The sequence below is a fragment of the Peromyscus californicus genome, unplaced genomic scaffold (assembly GCF_007827085.1).
Source record: "Peromyscus californicus insignis strain IS unplaced genomic scaffold, ASM782708v3 Scaffold_11__1_contigs__length_118956290, whole genome shotgun sequence".
Taxonomy (NCBI): domain Eukaryota; kingdom Metazoa; phylum Chordata; class Mammalia; order Rodentia; family Cricetidae; genus Peromyscus; species Peromyscus californicus.
In genome coordinates, this window is record NW_026294402.1 from 113,643,729 (window position 1) to 113,666,155 (window position 22,427).

At 47.4% G+C, this 22,427-nt stretch overlaps 1 protein-coding gene across 1 annotated transcript; it reads right to left on the bottom strand.

Moving 5' to 3' along the window:
* Positions 1–3,214: 3,214 nt before the first annotated feature.
* LOC128101124 (solute carrier family 22 member 13) lies at positions 3,215–22,257 on the bottom strand. Its single transcript, XM_052723965.1, has 10 exons — positions 19,197–22,257; positions 14,150–14,253; positions 13,787–13,941; positions 13,403–13,571; positions 13,118–13,238; positions 12,937–13,031; positions 12,527–12,741; positions 12,242–12,350; positions 11,777–11,992; positions 3,215–11,538 (listed from the first exon to the last, which is right to left on the bottom strand). Exons 1-10 carry the CDS (start codon positions 19,572–19,574, stop codon positions 11,445–11,447), a joined length of 1,656 nt encoding a protein of 551 aa, XP_052579925.1. The 5' UTR covers positions 19,575–22,257; the 3' UTR covers positions 3,215–11,444.
* Positions 22,258–22,427: the final 170 nt, after the last annotated feature.

The window sequence follows — 22,427 nt, forward strand, 5'->3', positions numbered from 1 at the left end:
GCAAGATTCTCCTCAGAAAATGGGGGTGAGGAGGGCATGCTGGGAAAATTGCATGGTCTAGAGCATTCCATGCACAGTCCCAAGGAAGTTCTGAGCCTAGCACCCATGTAACAGGCTGCACATGCATGCTTGCACCCCAGCTACAAGATGGGTGGAGACAGGAGGATTGCTGGGATTGTCTGGTTTCCAGTCTAGCTTAAAAGAGAGAGAGAGAGAGAGAGAGAGAGAGAGAGAGAGAGAGAGAGAGAGAGAGAGAGAGAGAATGCGAGCCCCAGAGACTCTGACTAAAAAAAAAAAGGTGAGGAGCACTGAGGGGACTGACATCATCTTCTGCCTTCATATGCATATACCTGAACATACACATACACACACACACACACACACACACACACACACATGCACACACATGCACACACACTCACTCACACACACTGCACACATACATACATACACATACACACACATGCACACACACATACACACACATGCACACATATATACACATACACACACGCACACATACATGCACACACACATACATACACATACACACACGCACACATACATACACACACATGCACACACACACACACATGCACACATACATACACATACACACACATACATACACACACATGCACACACACATACACACACAGTCCACACTCAAAAGAAAACATGCAATATATAAATTCTAATCAGTGCAAATAAATTTGAAATTAAGAACAATAGCATTTGATTTAATTTAAATTTAAAAGTCAAATGTGTATTTACTCATTTATAATAGTTAAATTCATTTGTCACCTTCTACCCCAGGCCCCCTTAGTACCCTGAGTGGTTTTAGGGTTTGTCTGGTTTACTCCCTGCATGCACAATTCTCTGGACTTCAGCAAGCACTGAGGGTAACCACTACTTCCTAAGGACCTGTTCCGTGTCCAGCTCTCCTTCCTCCTCAAAGCCCCTGAGCCACTCACCAGTTTGCTGTAGGGAGGATTTTGCCTTTCCCAGAATGTGCCAAGCTGAACTCACACAGAATTCCGCCCTTTTAGGCTTTTTTCCACTTTTAGTAATGTTCATTTTTATGAACACTATCTTGGCTTTAATAGCATTTTAATTAAAATATATTTTAATTAAATTATGTCATTTTACCCAGCTCTTTCCTCCCTCCAATCCTTTCCATGTACGCCACCCCCTTGATCTCTCTCATATTCATGGTCTCTATTTTAGTTGTTGCACACACACACACACACACACACCCCTAAATACAGTAATACAACCTACTCAGTCGATAGAGCATTACGTGTATGTGTGTGTGTATGATTTCAGGGCTGACCACTTGGTACTGGATATTCAGTTCAGGGGCTCTTCCTTGGGGAAGACATCTGTTTCTACCAGTCTCAGCATTCCTTGGTTGCCTGTAGTTCTTTGTCAGCCCCATGAAACTTCTCTCAGCATATCAATCAGTATCCTTTACAGAAAACCACAACTGATCAAAATGCAGAGGGACCAGTGACTATGGGTGGCCCAGTCCCAACTCATTTTTTTGTTTGTTTTTGCTTTGTTTGTTTGTTTTTCAAGACAGGGTTTCTCTGTGTAGCTTTGCGCCTTTCCTGGATCTCACTCTGCCGACCAGGCTGGCCTCGAACTCACAGAGATCTGCCTGGCTCTGCCTCCCAAGTGCTGGGATTAAAGACATGCGCCACCACTGCCTGGCTAGCCCCAACACATATGTCTACACCACAACTCCCACACCTGAGGCTCAGGGATTATAGCAGAAGGGAGGTGGAAAGATTGTAAAAACAAAGTTTACTGTGAAATTTTATCTCCTAGAAGTGCAGAGAAGCTGTAACCATGAGGTCTCATCAACATGGCTGCCTGACCCCCCTTTTTAAGTCACGCACTTGGCTGCATGCATGAACCACATTCACTGCTGAAGGACATTCTAGTTGTTCGGCAACTGTGAAGAAGACCACGATAAACATCTCTGTGGAAGTTTTTGTGTGTGGACTTAAGTTTTCAAAGCATTTGGATAAACCTCTATGAGCATGGGTGCTAGGGATGCTGGGATGCTGGATCACTCGGCAACAGTATGACTTGCTTTGTAAACAGCTATCAACTGTCTTTCAAATGGTCAGCATGACTCTGTAATTCCACCAATGATGAATGAGAATTCTGTTTGTTCCACGTCCTTGCCAGGAACTGCTATGATCAGTTCACTTTATTTCAGCCATTCTGGATAGGCGTATAGCAGTGGTGTGATTGTTGTGGATTGCAATTGCTAATGACATCTTTTTATCTTCTCATTTTCTGTCTATATTTCTCCTTAGAGGATTGCTCTTCTTGTGCCTATGTCTTAATTTCTACATCTGTATGTCTGTCTATCTATGTCTCTCTATATATATATTTATCTCAGGATCTTCTACATGTTAGACAAGTGTTTCAACTACTGGACTAAAAACCCCAGCCATATTTGCCTAGCTTTAGAGACTTATTTTTATCAGTGTATACATGAGTGCAGGTACCTAGGGTGTCCAGAAGAGGGAGTCAGACTGCCCCATGGAGCTGGAGTTATGCTGGGTGCTGGGAGTCAAACTGGGGTCCACTGCAAGAGCGGCACCTGCTCTTAACTGCTGAGCCACACCACACACACCCAAGCCACTGCAGCCTATTTCAAAACCTGTACTTTAGATATAAGCCCTTATCCAATGCTCGTTTTTTGGTTTTGGGGGTTTTTTGTTTGTTTGTTTGTTTGAAGCAGGGTTTCTCTGTGTAGCTTTGCGCCTTTCCTGGATCTCACTCTGTAGACCAGCCTGGCCTCGAACTCACAGAGATCTGCCTGGTTCTGCCTCCCGAGTGCTGGGATTGAAGGTGTGCACCACCACCACCCGACTCCAATGCTCGTTTGGCCTCTGACTTTTCACCCTTCTCGTGGGGGTCTTTGTAGAGCACACAGTCTCAGTTTTAAACAAGCCCCAATGTACTTATTCTTTTTCTTTCTGAGGTTTTACTTTTGACGTTATAGCCAAAAAATCTCATTGCCGAATCCAAGATCTCTAAGGTTTTCTGCTATTTTTATTCTAGAAGTTTTTTTTTTCTTTTTTTGTTTTTTTGGTTTTTCGAGACAGGGTTTCTCTGTGTAGCTTTGCGCCTCTCCTGGAACTCACTTGGTAGCCCAGACTGGCCTCGAACTCACAGAGATCCGCCTGGCTCTGCCTCCCGAGTGCTGGGATTAAAGGCGTGCGCCACCACCGCCTGGCCTATTCTAGAAGTTTTATTCTGTTGTTTCACATTTAAGTCTATGGTCTGATTTGAGTTAATTTTTGTAAAAGGTGGATGTATCTAGATTAATATTTTCCCTATAGATAGCCAAATAGTATAGTACACTCATTGAGAAGACTCCATTTCCTCCACTACGTTTCGCCCAGTTGACTGCATCTGTGCGGACCTGGTGCCGAGCTCTGCTCGGTTTCATGGATCTGTGTGCATACCCTTGTGTCGACACCAGTCTATCTCAACTGTGCTAGTTTTACTGGAAGTCTTGGTATTTTGATGCAAATGCCGAAACGCATACATCCACACCATTCAATCTACTTCCACATGGTCATGGTGGCCATGCTCGGTCATCTGAACATCAACAGAGAAGGATCAACTTAACTTTGGCCGTGAGTCTTCTCACTGCTCAATACATTAAGGAAAAAACTTGTGAGTACCTCAAACATTAAAGAAATCATAGGAAATTAAAGTATTTATAAGTGATGACAATGAAGAATCAAATGTATGGGTGGTTTAAAAGTGGTAATTTGTAGGGATGTAGAGCTTTGGCTTTTTAATAGAAAATTAAAGGCTGAATATCGATCAATTAAGTTTCATTATAAAAAGTAAAAGAAAAAGTAAAGAATAAATTCAAAGAAGATAATAAAAATTCAGGCCAAAGTAAAAGAAGGAAGCTGGGTCTGGCACTATAGGCCTGTAATTCCAACTACTTGTGAAGCTGAGGCAGGAGGATCCCAAGGTTGAGGGGCTGCCTAGGGTACAAGATGATTTCAAGGCCAGCCTGGTTAATTTAGCATTACTCAGATACCCATAGGGACTGGTAGTCTGCAAGGCTCCTGACCACCCGTCCCTCCCCTGAGCACTCCTCCCTCCACGGAATACCCATGGGGATTGGCAATCTGCAAGACCCCTGACCACACCGCCCTCCCCTGATCCTAAAGGTCCTGCTAGAAGAACAGACAATCCAGTATTCCACCTGCACACAGAAAATGGCCAGGTGCCACACCTGAAAACTCACGCGTCCCTTGAGGATAGCCTGCTCTTTCCACAGAGTCCCCACAGCTGAACAGGCCCAGGCACATTCCCGCCCACATCTGTGTTGAGAACATGGCTCCACACTCACCAGGTACCATCAGAATTGCCACCTTCTACACACACCCCCGTCCCTCCTCCCTGGAGACAGGACCACAAGTCTAAGCCAGGGCCCACCTGACTGCTGTCCAGACCCAACTGTGTCCTTGGAAGCAGAACCCTGGGGTTCCATTGGTGGCTGGAGATGGTGTCACAATGGGATGGAAAGAGTGGGCTGGGAATGTCGAGGGCCATATTCTACTCCAGACACACAAGTGGCCCCAGACTTGGGGCCAGAATTGGTTAAGGCAAGTATACAAACCGCCTGTGAGGCAACCTTGTGCCTTTACGCAAATTGTCCTCTATACTGTGTTGCTAATGTTTTCCTACCTGGCCCACAGTCAGGACAAACTCTCTCACCTGCCAGTCCCACAGCCACTCAGACCCGACCAAGTAAACACAGAGACTTATATTGGTTACAAACTGTATGGCCGTGGCAGGCTTCTTGCTAACTGTTCTTACAGCTTAAATTAATCCATTTCTATTAATCTATACCTTGCCACGTGGCTTGTGGCTTACCGGTACTTTACATCTTCCTTGTCCTGATGGCGGCTCGCAGTGTCTCCCTCACTCAGCTTCCTGTTCTCTCAATTCGCCTCTCTGTTAGTCCTGCCTATACTTCCTGCCTGGCCACTGACCAATCAGTGATTTATTCATTGACCAATCAGCAACACATTTGACATACAGACCATCCCACAGCAATACTAAAAGCCCTTCCCCTCCAAATGAACCCCCTTTGTCAGTTGTCCTTCAAGCCTTCCTGAATCCCACACCTGGAAGGGCCTATCTCTACACTACACCTCTGTTCTGCCTCAAGGTCACTACTCCATCAGCCAGTTTGATAGAACCGCAAGAGTCTGACCCACCTCCCAAGGAGCCAGAGCCCTTCTCTGTTAGTGGAAATGGGACTCCAGTCTTTTCTCTTGGAATAGAGGTAGGGAATCAATATAGGACCAGGAGCCAGCCTGAACTGGTTGTGGGGAAGCAGAGGACCTGAGGGACCCTGACTCTGGCCCTAGGACATGGCTCAGAGACACCTGGTAAGAAGCAGGGATGACAGCAAAGGAGGCTGGGGACCAGACTTGCCAGACATCTCCATCGGTGCACACAACATTGCTCAGGACACTGGGAAAACTGGCTGAGAAAAATTAGGACACAGGACTTAGGAGACAACTCAGCAGGCTAAGGGCTCACCACACAAGTGTAGAGGACCTATGTGGAAGCTGGAAGTGATGGCTTATGTAGTAATCCCAGCACTGCAGAGGCAGAGACGAGGGGACCCCTGAGGCCAGCTGGACAGCCAGCCTAGCCTGATTGGCACATCTCAGGTACCAGTAACAGATTTCATCTCATCTAACAAGATGGAGGGGCTGGGGAGAAGGCTCAGCAGTTGGTAAAGAGCTTGCCACATAAGCACGAAGCCCTGAATTCAAATCTCCAAGCAGCCGTGTAAAAGCTAGGCATAGCCCCATCCATATACCTGCATTGCACTGCAGGGGGGAAGGGAGGGAGACAGGTGGAGGGGGATGGGAGGGGGACAGGTAGACCCCTGGAGCTCATTAGTCAGCCAGACTCTCTAAATCAAAGACCTTCAGGTTCAGTGAGACCAAATCTCAAAAAGTAAGGGGGAGAATGATTGAAAAAGACACCTGGTGTTGACCTCTGGCACACACACACACACACACACACACACACACACACACACACACACGAGACAGACAGACAGAGCGAGAAGGTATGTGGCTCCCAAACAATGGCACCCAAGGTTAACCTCTGGCTTCCACATATGTACATATATACACACATGCACACTCCTCTCCCTCCTTACCTCCTCCCTCCCACTCTGAATTTGCTGTTAGATAAAAGCCACCATCACAGAGAACCATCCTTACCGCCACTTGTCAGTTCATGCATCTTCAAGTCTCCAGTTACCTGGGAAGGCACAGAAATTTTCTTGGTGTCTGGGACATAGAACCTCTCTTCTTCATCAGGTCTCCCGGATGTTTATGGGTCACCTGAGCAGCTGGTCCAAGGCCCTCAGGCTCCTTTGAGTTCCCCAATCTTAAAAGTCGAGGCCTGAGCAAGTGGCACAGTGGGAACCCAGCAGTTGGTAAGGACAACAATCAGGATGCGGAGCCACCTGGCCCTGCGAGCCCTGCCTATGGCCTCATCTCTAGGCACTGGAGAGCACTGAGGCCACCTGAGACCGATGCTCCAGTGAACACGTGACAGAGAGATGCTTAAGGGCAAAAAACATTGTTTCTTTACACATGAGCTTAAAGAGCTAACATTCATGCCAGCTATACATCTAATTAGCTTTGTTTTTAATTAAACATGCACATACACATGATAGGGCTGCGGAGGTGGTTTAGTGAGTACCGTGTTTGCCGCGCAAGCACGAGGGCCTATGTTTGAATTCCCCAGAACTTATGTAAAGCAGGAGTGGTAGTGTACATCTATAACCCACCAGCATTACTGTAGTGAGATGGGAATCCCCAGAAGGTACTCTGGAATACACAGCAAAGAGACTGTCTCAGGCAAGACAGAAGGCCAAGAACAACGCAAGGTCACCCTCTGTGGTGGTTTAAAAGAAAATGGCCCCCAAGGGGAGTCGCTGTTGGGAGGTGTGGCCTTGTTGGAGGAAGTGCGTCACTGTGGAGGTGGGCTTTTTTTTTTTTAAAGATTTATTTATTTATTGTGTATACAGTGTTCTGCCTGCATATATGCCTATCTGCCAGAAGAGGGCACCAGATCTCATTACAGATGGTTATGAGCCAACATGTGATTGCTGGGGATTGAACTCAGGACCTCTGGAAGAGCAGGCAGTGCTCTTAACCTCTGAGCCATCTCTCCAGCCCTGGAGGTGGGCTTTGAGGTCTCATATTATGCTCAAGCTCTGCTCAGTGTGATAATGAGACCACTTCCTGTTGCCAGCAAGATGTAGGGCTCCTAGCTAATTCTCCAGAACCATGTCTGCCTGCTTAATGCCATGTCCCAACCATAATGATAATAGACTGAATCTCTGAAACTGTAAGCCGTCAAGTCAATGAAATGTTTTCTTTATAAGAGTTGCTGTGGTCATGGTGTCTCTTCATAGCAATAGAGACCCTAACTATAAAACCCTCTGACCCCCACATGCCACACATATACACGGCATCCATGCACACATATAGTTACATCATTTACATACAAAACCCTAGAATACCATTTGTCGCCCTTTGCTGTATGAAGAAACTAGTAAATATAAGGGTCTTTAACCCATGTGAGCTGAATGCAGAACTGATGGTCACTTTGGCCCTAGTTTCTGAGGAACAAAAGCCAGGAGATGGCAATCAGGGAGCAATGCAGCAAGGGCCAGTCCCACAGGGAGGCCCTGAGACCTTCTTGTTGCCGATATGATGGCAGTCAAGTCTTGTCCCAGACTCCTATGGAGGCAAGTGGCCTGGGCTGACCACCTGGCACAGTGGACAGTCATTGGCTCACTAGAGAGCTCTGAGAATAGCGGATACTCCAGAAGGACCGGAAGTGTCTTGCTGCCATGGATACATGGAGGCAAATGCAACTGAGAGCCTTCACTCACCTGCCTGATGCCCAGGATCCTTGACCCACGGAAACGGGGGACAGAGGCTGACAAGGAAAGAGGGGTAACATTCACCAGCAACCAGGTTTGAGACAAAGGTCATGACATCACCGCTAGGTCAATATGTTTGCTAGTAGGCAGCCTGGAGAGTTGGCACATGGTGGCCCCTGTTTGTGAAGCAAGGGGACGAGTTCCTGGTTGGGAAATGCAGGACGGGAGACATGCAGAGTGGAGAAGAAAAATGACCATTAGTAGAGACAGAAAAGACGTCCATTAGAAGCAGCGCTGTTAAGTGTCCAGGGGAGGCTGGTCGCTGAATTCGCAGAAAACTGCAAGTGTACAGTGCATGACTCTCTCGCCATCTGGGGTACAGAGACAGCACAGGTACTCGGGATGCTGTGGCTTTTCTAGTTGGACACAACCAAACAACACAAGAATTAAAGTGTGAGGTGCTGGTGACAAGGACAGGACCAATCTGTCTCAACAGCAGTTGGAAGGATGGCTTCATCCTGTGATCTGAGAGGTGAGAGAGAGACTAGAAGAGCCAACAAAGCACAGGGTCCCAGTGGAGCTGAGAGTGCTGCTGTACAATGCTTGCATTCCCTCCAGTTCGGACATGATACCCCTTACCCCGGGTCATGGTATGTGGAGGCCAGGGCATGACTATAATTAGATCATACCTAAACATGGTCATTAGGGTGGGACCTTCCAGATGGAATTAGTGACCTTACAGGAAGGGGGAAAGAGAAATTTCTCTCCATGCATACACACCAAGGAAGGCCATGTGATGACCAAGAAAAGTGGCCTTCCATACCTGAGGTCTAGAGGAGGATGTATAGGGATGCACATAAGTATATGGAAAGGCTCTTCACCAGAACCTGGCCACACTGGCACCCTCACCTCAGACTACCTGTCTGCTGTTGTGGTACCCCAGGCAGGAAAGAAAGTCACAAACCAACCAAAGTATTAACACGCCATTAGAGTTTGAATATGAAATGACCCCAAGAGCTTCGTGTGACTATTTGATACTATTTGAGAAACTTTAGGAGGTGGGGCCTAGGAGAAAGCAGGTCACCGGAAGCACACCTCTGAAAGCTGCGCATGGTCCTCAGTCCATTCCTCACCTTCTTCCCTAACCATCAGGAGAACTTTCCCCACCACACATCCCCACCCCCAGGATGTTCTGCTGACGCACATGAGGCTCAGCAGCTATGGATGAAAACTTTTGAAACCCTGAGCAGAAATCCTTCCTCCATGAAAGTTGTTCTGTTAGGGCTGAAGAGATGGCTCAGCAGTTAGGCGATCTTGCTGAGTTCCATTCTATTCTGGTACCTACGTTGGGCAGCTTACAGACACCTGTTACTCTAGCTCCAGGGGACCTGATGCCCTCTTCTGGCCTATTCAGGTACAGCATTCACAAGGCAGGCTGGTAAACATACACAAATAAAAAATAAACCTTGAACTTGTTCTCTCTCATGTCGGTCAGTTACACAGAAGGAACGAGAGCAGATGTTGTAGTAAGAAAATGAGGTGTCTGAATGAGACTCATCTACTCATTTATATGAGATTTCGGCAGGAAATGACTTTCTCCAAAGATGACAGTAACTGGAATAGACAGGGTGGCCATGAGCCAGGTAGAAAAGTTACAGAAGAATGGGGCATGTGACCTGGAGGTGCAGACACAAAAGAGACCAGACTCGGGGAGAGGGTTCCCACAGACTGAGTTTGGCAAGTGAAGGCGCACTGAGGAGGAAAGGGGTTCTTCACCCAGCGCTCCTGCTGTGGGAGCTTTTACAACCATATGCAGAGGCAGGGGGACAGAGCACTTCCGAGAAGGGCTGAGGACATGGGTTATCTACTGACATTGGTCCACAGTTCCAAGGACACAGGTTTGCACCTGTGAGAGGAACTGGACGACATAAGGGCCAGGCCTCTGGGGACCGTGTCAAAGCAGAGATACAGTTAACCAGAGGAGTATGGCAACATCTTAGAGCTTGGACACAGAGAAGCCAAGAATTCAAGATGTCTAGGATAGTGGTCTCAATCTCAGAAGTCACCTGTGGAGAGCAGACTGCCAGACTTCTTTGCTTTTCATGCTCAAGCAGAGTTTGCAGTTTAACATGAAGTAACCTATGAAATCACCCGTTTGGTGCAAGTGTGTGGGTAGGTGAGAGTGTCTCCCATATGATGAACAAAATCTCTCACTGTAAAATGGGAAGGCTGGGGTCCAGATTTGGAGGACCCCTGCCCCCCCAATGCTCAAGATCTGAATGCTGCACCAGCCCCAACAAAGACAACCACAGCACTGAATAGCAAGTCACTGTGTATCAGCTTTTATCTGTTCAACAGCACCCTCTAGAGGACATGTGTGGATTGGCATATGCTAGCCACCATGTTCTCCTTAAGATTCCCTTGAGATCTGGGGCTGGAGAGATGGCTCAGAGGTCCTTCCAGAGGTCCTGAGTTCAATTCCCAGCAACCACATGGTGGCTCATAGCCATCTATAATTTGATCTTGTGCCCTCTTCTGGTGTGCAGGCATATATGTAGGCAGAACACTGTATACATAATAAGATTCCCTTGAGATCTGGCCTGGGCAAAATCTCCTCTGGGCTCCCAGATAGCTTAGCTTCTGAACTGCTCATGAGCAAACACTAAAGATAACCCGCTTAGCAGGGTAAGCCATAGGACATTTGGAAATGTCCACAGCAGCTTATCCTCAACTACTCCCATCTCTAAACAAGGGTGAGAGAACGGTGTTTCCACTAGCAAACAGCACAGAGAACCTCTAAATGACCCACGAGTTTGCCGTGGTAGCAGAGGCAACTCTTAGCAGCCATCAAATGCAGACTGCTGATAAGCCAGGGCATGATGGGAAATAACAACCACAATCAGCTAAGCAGAAGGAGCTCTACCCTCTTCCTTACCTATTGGGCATCAAGGCACAGTGGGTGGGGGAGGGGCTGCCCAGTCTCCTTTCCTTGGCAGCCTCACACATGCAAGGCACAAGCTGGCCACTGGCCAGAAAGAAGGGATCTTCAAAGTAAATCTGGCAAAACATGTTTCTTTGTTAGCCTGCTCCCACAGCTGGTCCTACTGGTCCCTGTTCTGGGTTTGAGCTGCTTTTATTTGGGAGGGAGCTGTCCCCTTCTGTTTGTTTCCTGAGGGTGGAGTATTCCAAACTAAGGGGACAGTGAGGCCATAACTCCAGAGACAGTCAAGGAAGACCAAGTCACGGTACTGGGGTGTGGTGTGTGTGTGTGAGACATGAGGAGAAAGGGGTAGAGTCCTTGATACTTCCATTGGGTTCACAGCATGGAGCCGGGGCTGTGAACAGGTCATGGTGTGTTGCCTACATGAACAAGGCTGCATGGTGCCTGTTTCCCTTTGCATCCTGACAAAATCCAGAAGATGGTGTGGCAGTCCTCTGTTTTTGATGGGCTGGCTCTTAGTGACCATCATCAGAAGTATGAACTCTTCACAACAGCCATCCTCCTATTGGAAGTCCTTCCTGTGGCCTCCACTTCTTTTCTCTGGGGTGTTGCATTGTGGGACCTACAAGGAGGAGAACAGAGTCAGTGGCTGCCCAGCACACGGTCCCATGACAGATCTCTCACCATTCCTTGCGTAAAGGAGGGAGAATGTGCGCTAAAGCCAGTCAGATATCAGTGGTACCAAGGGGGCACCATGTTGCCCAGTAAGCAATGAGTAAGCAATAATGGAGTGATGGTGATGGGGAGGCCTGCCCCTCGGGAGAGGGCTCCTGATGTGAGGCCCAGAAGCCAATGCTCACCGTGGGAGGCACCCCTGTTCCAGGTCCTGGATGGTGTCCTTCAGCGTCTGGCCCCGTGTCTCAGGCAGCAGAGCACACAGCAGGCCTGCCCCGATCGGGAGGCTGCCAAAGATGAGCATGGGGAGTGCCCTGTGGTACTGTTCCAGCAGCATCACGAGCGGTGAGATGATGCCCCCAATCCTGGAGAAGATGCTCACCAACCCCATGCCTGTTTGCCTGGGGAAAGCAGCACAAGCCTTCGCTCTTACTTCCGTCCCACACTCTGGTCATGAGAAGGCCATGGCACGCCCATGTCTCTCTGTCCTCCAGTGTCCTGTGGCGACTTGGGGAGTTGCTCTAAACTTCCAGTGGCCTAGGCCCGTAGGCAGCTCACTGGCTGCCTGTGGCTGGTGGCAAAGGGCCAGAAGGATGGGTGATATTAGATTCCCCCGGGCAGAGAACCAAAGTCACCCCAGCAGTTCTCACCTGATGATGGTGGGAAAGAGCTCAGCAGTGTACACATAGGATATGGTGAAGGCAGCAGATGAGGCAAACTTCCCCACCACGGCTAGCACAGTGACCACCGTGGGGAGACCTGGAGGAGAACGCGGGTCAGCCATACAGAGAGAAGGACACCATCACCTAAGCCTGCACACCTCCCTGTCTGCTCAAGTGCCTCACCCTCTACGCCCAAACCCTGGGGAAGCCTTGGTCCTGAAGGGGAGTGCGGCAATGCGGAGAGCCCTGGCAGGGAGGAAGACAGCCTCGTACCTGCTGGGATGAAGATGATGACGACGCACATGACGCCTGCCAGAGTCAGAGAACCTAACTGGCTCCACTTGCGACCCAGCTTCTCCATCATGAAGATGCTGGAATAGCGGGCAGGCAACTCCACTGCCCCAAATATCAGCTGTGTCAGGTAGATGTCAAGGCCAAAGTCCCCCACTTGGAGGCTAAATCCGTAGTACACCAGACTGTCCACAAACCTACAAAGTACCAAGTATCCCTGTCACTGCTGGGTGTACATCAAGTCATACCCAAAGGAACAGCCTGGCTCAAGGAGCTCACACCAGGGGAGGGACCACGATGCTCACAGAGCCTCTGTCCATCCCTCCAGTGACACACTGCAGAGCAGTCCTCTGGCTCTGTCCTCACTGAGGGACAAGGCCCTGGGCACTTACCAGACAGCAATGAGAATCAGGGTCACCTTCCTGAGACGGGGGTGTCTGAAGAGATCCAGGGCATTCCCCGAGGGGCCTGTCTTCTCAGGGACCAGCTAGAAGAAGGGCACAATGAGGGGCCGGGACACAGGCATAGAGACTGGCTTGAGGCAGGGGTGAGCCTGCGCCTGCTAACAGGTACCTGGCTCAGGAGCTCTGGAGAAAGTGGCCGCCTGTTCACTGAAGCTGCCTTCTGGACCAGCTGTTTGGCCTCCTCTATCTTTCCTTGGGAGAGGAGCCACCGTGGAGATTCTGGCAAAACCCTGTCAACCACACATGATTCTGATACTGAGGTTGATCCCTGTGCAGCCGCCCAGAATTCCAGGGCACACTGAGTCTCCCACCCAAGCTCCACAGGCCCCTCCTCTGCACCCTACCACAGCACTCCCAACAGAGGGTGGCCTATCACTGCCAAGGGTCTCCCTACCAGAAGTAGAAGACAAGCAAGAAGACTGGTGTGGTGCCTATTAGCTGAAGGAGTCTCCAGTTGCGGACACCATAGGCCAGGCCTGCTAGCACCATCAGTCCAATGGCAAAGTTGCTCTGGGCCAGGACCATGGCTTTTGTTCTCCAGGACGGCCCCACCCATTCTGAAACTGTGAAGACAAGGCTGAGACTGGGGCGGAATCTGCCCACTCACCCACCCCTGGTGATTACCAAATGCCAGGATGTCGGAGATGTGACTCGGCCCCAGCACAGAAAACTTTGATATGACCTCCTTAGGTGCAGTTGGCTGACACCATCCCCAGAGGCAATTTCAGGCCTCTAACTCTGACTCTGAGGAAGAAGGCTCTTGGGCCCAGATACTCACGGAGGACATTGGTGCTTAGTAAATATCCAGCGATAGCAGTAGCTGTGGCAAAGTGTAGGGCCATATAGAGCTCAAAGCTGGACACAAAGGCTGTGGCTATGCTCGTAATGGCAGACAGGAGCAGCTGAACCAGGAGGGAGGGTCTTCGGCCAATCCTGAGTTAACAGAGGGACATGTTGTGAAGTGAGGAGGCCTTCCGAGGCAGGCCTGTCCTCGGCTCTCTGTCAGAGTGAGGAGACAGGGTCTTCCACGGAGCCCCACTTGAAGGCAGGCATGAGGACTTATCTTGATGACTAACAAAACTTCAGGGAATAACTGAGTCAGCAGCAGGAGCCTAAAGCATGCTGGGTCAGCGGCACATACCAGTCACAGACGGGCCCAAAGACGAGGGCCCCAACGAGGAGTCCAGCCATGAACACTGACTGTGAAGTGCTCTTCAGGTTCTTCCGATCACACACCAGGTCAAACTGAGGCAGAAAAATATTCATGTAAGGCCAAGTGCAGAATCTAGGTCCAACTTCACTTTCTAGGGCCCCACATTTTCCATGTTGTGTACCAAGTTACCCCATAGTCAACACTGTGGGCACAGGACAGTTAAAATCTAAACGGAAATATCATAGCAATCTTTGAATTCTGTCCAATATCACAACTTGCCCAAGAATTCACAATTCAACATTGGGTACAGTTTTTTCCCCTCCAATGACATTAAATTTACACAGTATCTTGTTTGACAGTTGCTTTTATAAAAAGCAAATAACTTGTGCAATTCTACATGAAACCAAAACTGCGGGTGGCAGTGTTGGAAGACCAAGAAGCTGTGCGCTGGGACATGACAGGCATCTTATTAGTGTGTTTCAGTCTTCTAAAGAACTAAGCAGATTATTTCTTTTCTTTCTGTTGCTATGGTAAAAAAAAAAAAAAAAATGACTAAAAAGCAAAAGGGTTTATTTGGTTAACACTCCCAGGTCATAATCCGTTGCTGAGGGAAGTCGGGCAGCAGCTCAAGGCAGAAGCAGAGGCAGGAATCATGGCAGAAGGCTGATTACTGGCTACTCACAGGCTCATGCTCAGCCCAAGACCACCTGCCCAGGAATAGGATCACCCGCAGTGGGTTGGGCCCTCCCACAGTCAAGACAACCTTATGGACATGGCCACCAGTTAGTCTGATCTGGGAAATCCCTCTTCCCTGGTGACTCTAGGTTATGTCAAGGTGACAATAAGCTAACCAGCACAGTGTGTACTCATGTTTTCATTTGTTTATTTTGAGGCAGGGTGTCGTGTAGCCCAGGCTGTACTCAAACTCACTTTGTAGGCAGGATAACCTTGAACTCCTCATCCTCTGCCTCCTGAGCTCAGGATCATAGGCATGTGTCACAATGACAGCTCTGTGCATTAATTTTTAAAACAACTACTTGTTAGGGTAAAAATATCATTAAACTATTTGTACTTAATTACTTAATCCATAGAACTGGTAAGTACTTCTTCTGGCACGGAGAGTACCATGTAAAATCATTGACACAAAAAGAATGTAAAATCTGGAAACTTCTGACAGACCTCTTCTAGCTGCTTCCTGACAAACAGAACCTGTCTCCTGTGTAAGCTACTCAGGCCCTCCCAAGTTTCATATGTGGCTGTCCAGTTACCTTCAAATGCCCCCAGTTTGATCAGAATTCTGAAGAGTGCTGGCGCATGCCTTTTGATCAAGACAGATACATATGCACACAAGGAGTCGGAAGAGGAATACAGATGCCCTGGGGAAAATGTCAACGCACCTAGAGATAAGCTGACCACACCAGGAAGACCGAATAGAGAAAGTATGTAGATCCACATATCCCTGCATATCTACTACAAACTTCCAGGCTGTGGTCCTGAGTGGGATTTCTGTGCCCTTGTGTGGATCAGTCCCTTGCATGAATGCTTAGGTGGGAACCCATCCTGTGAGGTCTCTTCCAGTGTCGCAACCATGTACTGTGTGCCAGCAAAGAGTGTGTCCCTACCAAAATATTCATGAGGGACCAGGATAAAGGCATGCACCACTCATGCCTAGCTTTATTTCCTACTGTAATTAGATTGCACAAGTGTGAACTTTGTAGACAATGTTGCATCACAATGTCAAAAGGTTGGACATGCCTAGTAGGAGTTTCTTAAGCCAACCAAGTTGACGACCAAAATTAACCATCCATAAGACTGAAAACACTGAAAAGAGCTGTCTCTTGCCTTTTCATAATTGCTATCCCAAATTGAACAAAAGGACCCTGGCTGGTTAGAAACATTTGGTCCAAAGTCAGACGGCAGCATGTGGAGGTGATACGTGCCTGTTGCTGTACACATAGAAGGAAACGAAGTGAAGCCTGAGAGAATATTTGCTGGGAATAGATTAATGAATAGCTGGACTAAAGCTTTCTAGCTGATCATCAATTAAGTAACTTAGCAAGAAATTAACCAATCCAGGAGTTGCTGCACTCATACTTCTCAAGGACAACAGTTCCTTCTGAAGGACTAACAGGATGTGTGGGATGGTGACCTAACTGCTTCTGAATGAGACCAGACAAGACAGGGAACTCAACTGTTGTTCTTTCCAGTTCCACACAGCCTGGTTCTGTCTAGTGCCTAGAGGTTGTATCACAGTAAGAAATCACTTAAAATGAGTGAAAGTAGATAGGGTCCTGCTGCCACCAGGCTCCACAGCTGGAGCTAAACGGCTTTGTGTGACCTCGAGCCTGTTCTCCATCTGTGCAAAAATGGGAATAAAGTCGACCATGTGATGTTACCCAATATGATCAGGTCATCTGTAGCACTTCTAGACTAGTGGCTGCTACATAGGAAACTCCCAGTCCAGGTTGGCTAGGATGACTATGAGCTGTGCCTGTGGCCACAAAGCTGTCGGGGGTGCAGTGCTTTGCAGATACAGATGCGAAGCCACATTCACTTCCAAGTCTGGCACCATTTGCCACCTCCCCTTAGTTTACATCCCTTGCAGCTTAAGTCCTTGGGAAAGCTTAACACTGCACCGTTCAGGAGTGCAGCACCTAAGACTTGCAGGCCCCCCCTTCCCTCTGTGTGCCCAGTCTCAGGTGGAGGGGTCATGTGGCAGACAACAAGGAATGAAGGGTTCTGCTGTGGGATGTCTTTCTGTAGCTATGAATATGGTTTGCTCTCATTGGCTGATAAATAAAACTGTTTGGCCAATGGTGAGGCAGAATAAGGTTAGGCGTACATTCAAATTGAAGATGGAGATGAAGGATGGAGTCAGACAGATTCTGTGAGCTGCCCCCAGGAGAAGCAAGATGTGAGAGAACAGGTAATGCTGTAAAGCTACAGGGCAAAGCATAGATTAATAGGAACATGTTGAGTTAAGTTATAAAACAGCTAGCTAGCAAGAATCCTGAGCTATAGGCCATAAAGTTTGTAATTAATATAAGCCTCTTTGTGTTTACTTGGGACCGAGCAGCTGTGGGACTGGGTGGGACACAGGAAAACTTCTGCCTACAGGGTTCCAACTTGGCATACCAGTCATCACCCTCTTTGGGTTTTAATACATACAGTGAGTGGTTCTGTTCAAGGCCCATGGTGGTGGCCCATAGACTTCCACTCTCATTTCTTAAAGCACATCCCATCTTATCTCCCTCTCCATTCCCTAAACTTCAGTGGCTCTCTCTGGTTTCTAAGAGAAAGTCCCAACTCCTTGGCTCTGCCCCTAAGACCTTTCAAAAGCTTGTACCTATCTCCCAGATACTTTTATGCCATGATCCCTCAACTGTGCTAGGCATTTCATGCCTCCAGATCCTTAAAAAAGGGCCATTCTTTCTGCATTCCCTTCCCTCCCATTCAGATGCCTTTGGTCCCTGGACAAATCACACTGCTGTGGTTCGTTGACGGTATATCCATTTCTATTCACCAGCCTATGTAGATAGGGCAGCCAGGCATGTTTTCATTTTACTGAGGTTAGGTATCCAGGTAATGTTGCAAAGATACATTGAGAAGGGAAAACATCTTCAAGGGCACACAGTCTATCATAAAACATGCTCTCTTCAAATTAGTGTCGTTTTGTTTCCATTTGAAAATGAAGCCACTCATTATAGCAAAGTGTCTGCTCAAAGAGAGTCCCTTGGGTTGTTCTGCAGAGCCCTTCCTTGTATATGGGAGCTCACGCTAAGAGAGTGCTGCTCTGGAATAGAGTTTGGGATTATCATGTGGAACAGTACACACATTTCCAAAGGTGGCAAAGGTGTACATTCCCTGGAAAATCTGAGGTAGGAGGTAGCCTGTGGGGTAGTTACGATGCCCAAGGCCTAGCCTACCCAGCACAGGATAGGTTAATAACTAAGGATAAAGAGAGGCCTCTGAAGCTGGGTGTTGGTGGTGCACGCCTTTAATCCCAGCACTCGGGAGGCAGAGGCAGATGGATGTCTAAATTCCAGGACAGCCAGGGCTACACAGAGAAACCTTGTTTCAAACAAAAAACAAAAAAAAAACAAAGAGAGAGAGAGAGAGAGAGAGAGAGAGAGAGAGAGAGAGAGAGAGAGAGGAGAAGGGGCCCTCTGAGTGGCCAATACCATGATGAAGAAGCTCAGGTGAATGTCAAATCTGAGATATGTAAACTGGAGACAAAACAATTTCAGGGAAGCGGACAACCCTAGTGTGCTGTTGCTGTGATAACCACCATGACCAAACAGGAAGAGAGCATTAGCTATCTGGCACTACAAGTCTTTGGAATACGGTAACTTATAGCCAGGCAGACTTGCAGAGGGGTACTCCGAAAGATAAAGGGGGCAGTGGATACAGATAAATGGGGACAGAAATAAAGGCAAGTGGCTGGGCATATGCCATCAACTTTTTACATGGGTGGTATGGATCCAAACTCAGCAAGTACTTTACCCACTGAGCCATCTCCCAACCTCTTGCCAATTTTTATGCATGTGTTAGTTTCAAGGGCATTAAACAAATAGACAACAACTAAAAGAGGTTATGAAGCATAGCAAACTTCCCATCTGGTCTCTGTGGCCCAGGCCCCCTTCCTTAATGCACCAGAGTTGGATTCAGCTCCCAGACATGCCATCCCTTGTCTGTAACCAGGCTTCCTCTTGCTTTTCTTCTCCATAAAATATCTCTTCCCTGTCAACAGTTTATGGGTACCTTGGTGCCACCAGGTTCACAAAAGGACAGGCAAACATGAAACCCTGATGAACAACAAGCCAAACAGACAGAGAAAATCAGAGAGGGAGAGATGGGCCAACAGACAGAGGACAAAGAGAAACATGGGATGACCAGAAAAGGGGGAACGGGCAACAGATGGTTACACACACGCATAGACACAGAAACAGAGAAAGAGGGTGATCAAAGGCACAAGGTCAGACAGAAGAACTGACAGACCCACATAAGTGGGCACACAGACAACAAGCTATCCCACCTCATTCTTCAGGGACTGAGGCCTGTTCTCAGGATAGTCCCAGCCTGAGTCACAGGCCTGGGTCTCATTGAAGCGGTGGCTGAGGATGTCTTGCAGGCTGGCGTTGTCAGGAGGGGGCCGGAACATGAGGCAGGACTCAGGCCTGCCTGCCGTGTCGTTGGGGATGCTGACTGCCAGCTGCTCAGCAGCACTTAGGTTGAAAGTGTGGTTCTTGACCCAGGACACTGAACAGTGGTGAGCCTCATCAAGGACCATGAAGATCTGACTAAACACGAAGAATGCAGACAGGAAGTTGGGGATGCCCATCAGGATGGTCACCTGTACCTGGAAGCGACCAAAGTCGCCCACTTCAGCCATGACCTGTGCAAAGTGAGCCATGTCTGCTGCTCACTCCTTAGTCTAGGAACACCAGGCAGGTCTGAAACTTGGCTTTGGGGCGCTTGCTGCTCTGGGCTGTGGTGACAGCTGAGTTAATGTTTAATCCAGTCTTGCTGAGCTCTGCCTCTCACACCTCTTCTACTAGCTGTAGCCTAAGAAGGTGTTATGGTTTGACGTTTAAATGCATCCCCTCAAAGGTCTCATCTGTTGAAGACTTGGTGTCCAGCTGGTGGTACTACTGAGAGGAAGTGCAACCTTTAGGAGGTGGGGCCTACTCAAAGGAAGTGAGTGATTTAAGGCATGCCTTTGGAGGAGATATTGCAGCCTCAATCTTTCTCTATCCCTATGCTTCCAGAATACCATGAGGCTGGCAGTCTTTATTCCAGCACACCCTTCTGTCATACTGTCAGGCTTCACCACAGAAACCAGAGCCTGGTGAACAGGAAGTCTTTGAAAACATGAACCGGAATAATCTGTCATCCTTTAAGTTACTGCTGTCCAGTCTGTTGTCACAGCACAGAAAGTCGAGTAGCACCAAAAACTGGCATTGAGAACTAGGATAGTGGCTGTGATAGCATCTCATCCAGTGGTTTAGAGTCTTTGGAAAGGGTTTGCTGAGGACGGCGGAAAGGTTCAGGGACGCAAATAAGCAGTCTTCTTGTAAACAGAGCTTTGTGGGTCATTCTGACAAGAGTACCAAAGACCAGAATGCTGATAGGAATGCAGAGTAATGGCTGTGCTCATGAGGTTCCTGATGGAAGAGAAGTTTAAGGAACCAGACTAGAATCCATCCATGTCACATTCTGGAAAACAAGTACAAACTTGTCTACATTTAATCTGTTCTGTGATGTTGTGATGCTGAGTTCAAAGACAATGGGATAATGAATCTGGTAGAAGAAATTTCATGGCAGTACAGATTCAGACAACTGCTGGCTGCTTTCAGGTAGGTTTACTGTGAGAATTAGGAATAAAAACTGAGGTATAAAGATTTGAAAAACTTTGACCAGCAAAGAGCAATTAATGTTGGGCCACACTTTAAAAAGCCAAGCTCTTTTCATTGGGACAATAAGAAAGATGCCTTAAGAACAGTTTAAGAATTGGCCCCTCCCATTCCAGGGTGAAATTGTAAACTCATTTGAAAGGCTTTGCTTTGAGAAGACAGTGCTAGGATGCCTTCCACATATAGAGCAACCTAAGGAAATGCTTTGTTGTGTCAGACACTCAAGATCTGAATGGTTACTTCAGCCACGGTCAAAGGAGGACCAATGACCTCTACAATGGGTGGCAGACCTTGGAATAATCTATATGGTCCTGGCTTTGTAGTTGTACAGAATTTGAAAGTTACCAAATCATGGGGGTCAAGGAAAGTCTGTGAGGCCAGACTATGTGTCTTGGTTTGGATTTCTATTGCTATGAAGAGGCACTATGACCACAGCAACTATTATAAAGAAAAATATTTAATTAGGGATGGATTACAGTTTCAGAGGTTTAGTCTATTATTGTCATGGCAAGAAGCAAGGCAGCATGGAGGCTGACATGATGCTGGAGAGGTAGCTGAGAGTTCTACATCTTGATCTGCAGGCAACAGGAAATGAATTGTCTCCCACACTGAGCATGCCTTGAGCATATGAAACTACAAAGCTTGCCTCACAGTGACACATCTACTCCAACAAGGCCACACCTCCTGATAGTGCCACTCCCTATGGGCCAAGAATCCAAGCACATGAGTCTCTGGGGGCCATACTCCTTCAAACCTCCACATTCCATCCCTGGATCCCATGGGCCTGTAACCATAACATAATGCAAAATGCATTTAGTCCACTATGTGTTTTGGAGTTGAAGTCTGTTCAGGAAGCTGTTGAATAAGCAATAACTTAAGCCATGAGGATGATACAAGGCTGTAATGGAGACCCCAGGAATTTAAAGATGGCTGGAACATGAAATATTAAGGAAAACCATACACATTGAGCAGATACAGTCTAGAGTAGTGGTCATGTGGGATGCAGACAACAAGACTGTAAGGGGGAAGCTGTCCAAATCCTTTGGTGCTCACATCATACCACCATGTGCCCCACACACTGAACATGTGATCCCACGGGTCATGTATAAGGTTCCTTTTCCACGTGGTCACTAGCATTTGTTGTGATTTGCTTTCTTGATAATAGTTGTTTCAACTGGGTGAAGCATAAGCTCAATGTAACTTCCTTATGACTAACAATATTGGACATTTCTTCATGTATTTATTAATCATCTTTGTTTTTTGAGAAATGTCTTTAAATTTACTTGCACATCCATTGTTTGCCCTTTTGGGGAAAGGGAGTGATTTTAGTTCTTTATATATTGTGAATAATCATCCTGTCCAATGTACATACAGCACAGATGTCTCTCATTCTGATTATTTCCTTTGTTATGCAGGGGCTTTTTAAGGTCAAACAATTCCATTTGTCAAATCTTGTAATCATTTCTTGTACTGGTGGAGTCCTTTTTGGAAATTCCTTGCTTATATCTTGAAGTGCTTTCTCTACATTTTCCTCTTGTCTTAACAGGTCTTCAGATCTCACAAGGTCTTTGATTCACTTTGAATTACTTTTTGTCCAGAGTGATGGAGGCAGAGTTCTCTGTGTCTCGGCAGCTGCTCCCAAATAACCACAAAGAGGCTTAATATTAATTATAAATGCTTGGTCAATAGCTCAGCCTTGTTACTAGCTCATAAATTTTAAATTAACATTTATTTATTTATTTATTTATTTATTTATTTATTTATTTATTGTTTTTCAAGACAGTGTTTCTCTGTATAGTTTTGGTGCCTGTCCTGGATCTTGCTCTGTAGATCAAGCTGGCCTTGAACTCACA

Excerpts from the sequence above, each read along its gene's own strand:
- LOC128101124 (XM_052723965.1), bottom strand. The coding sequence starts at position 19,574 with ATGGCTCACTTTGCACAGGTCATGGCTGAAGTGGGCGACTTTGGTCGC. Across the intron at positions 13,032-13,117 it reads CTCCAGAGCTCCTGAGCCAG|CTGGTCCCTGAGAAGACAGG; the intron begins GTACCTGTTAGC and ends CCCTTCTTCTAG. Across the intron at positions 12,351-12,526 it reads CATCATCTTCATCCCAGCAG|GTCTCCCCACGGTGGTCACT; the intron begins GTACGAGGCTGT and ends GTTCTCCTCCAG.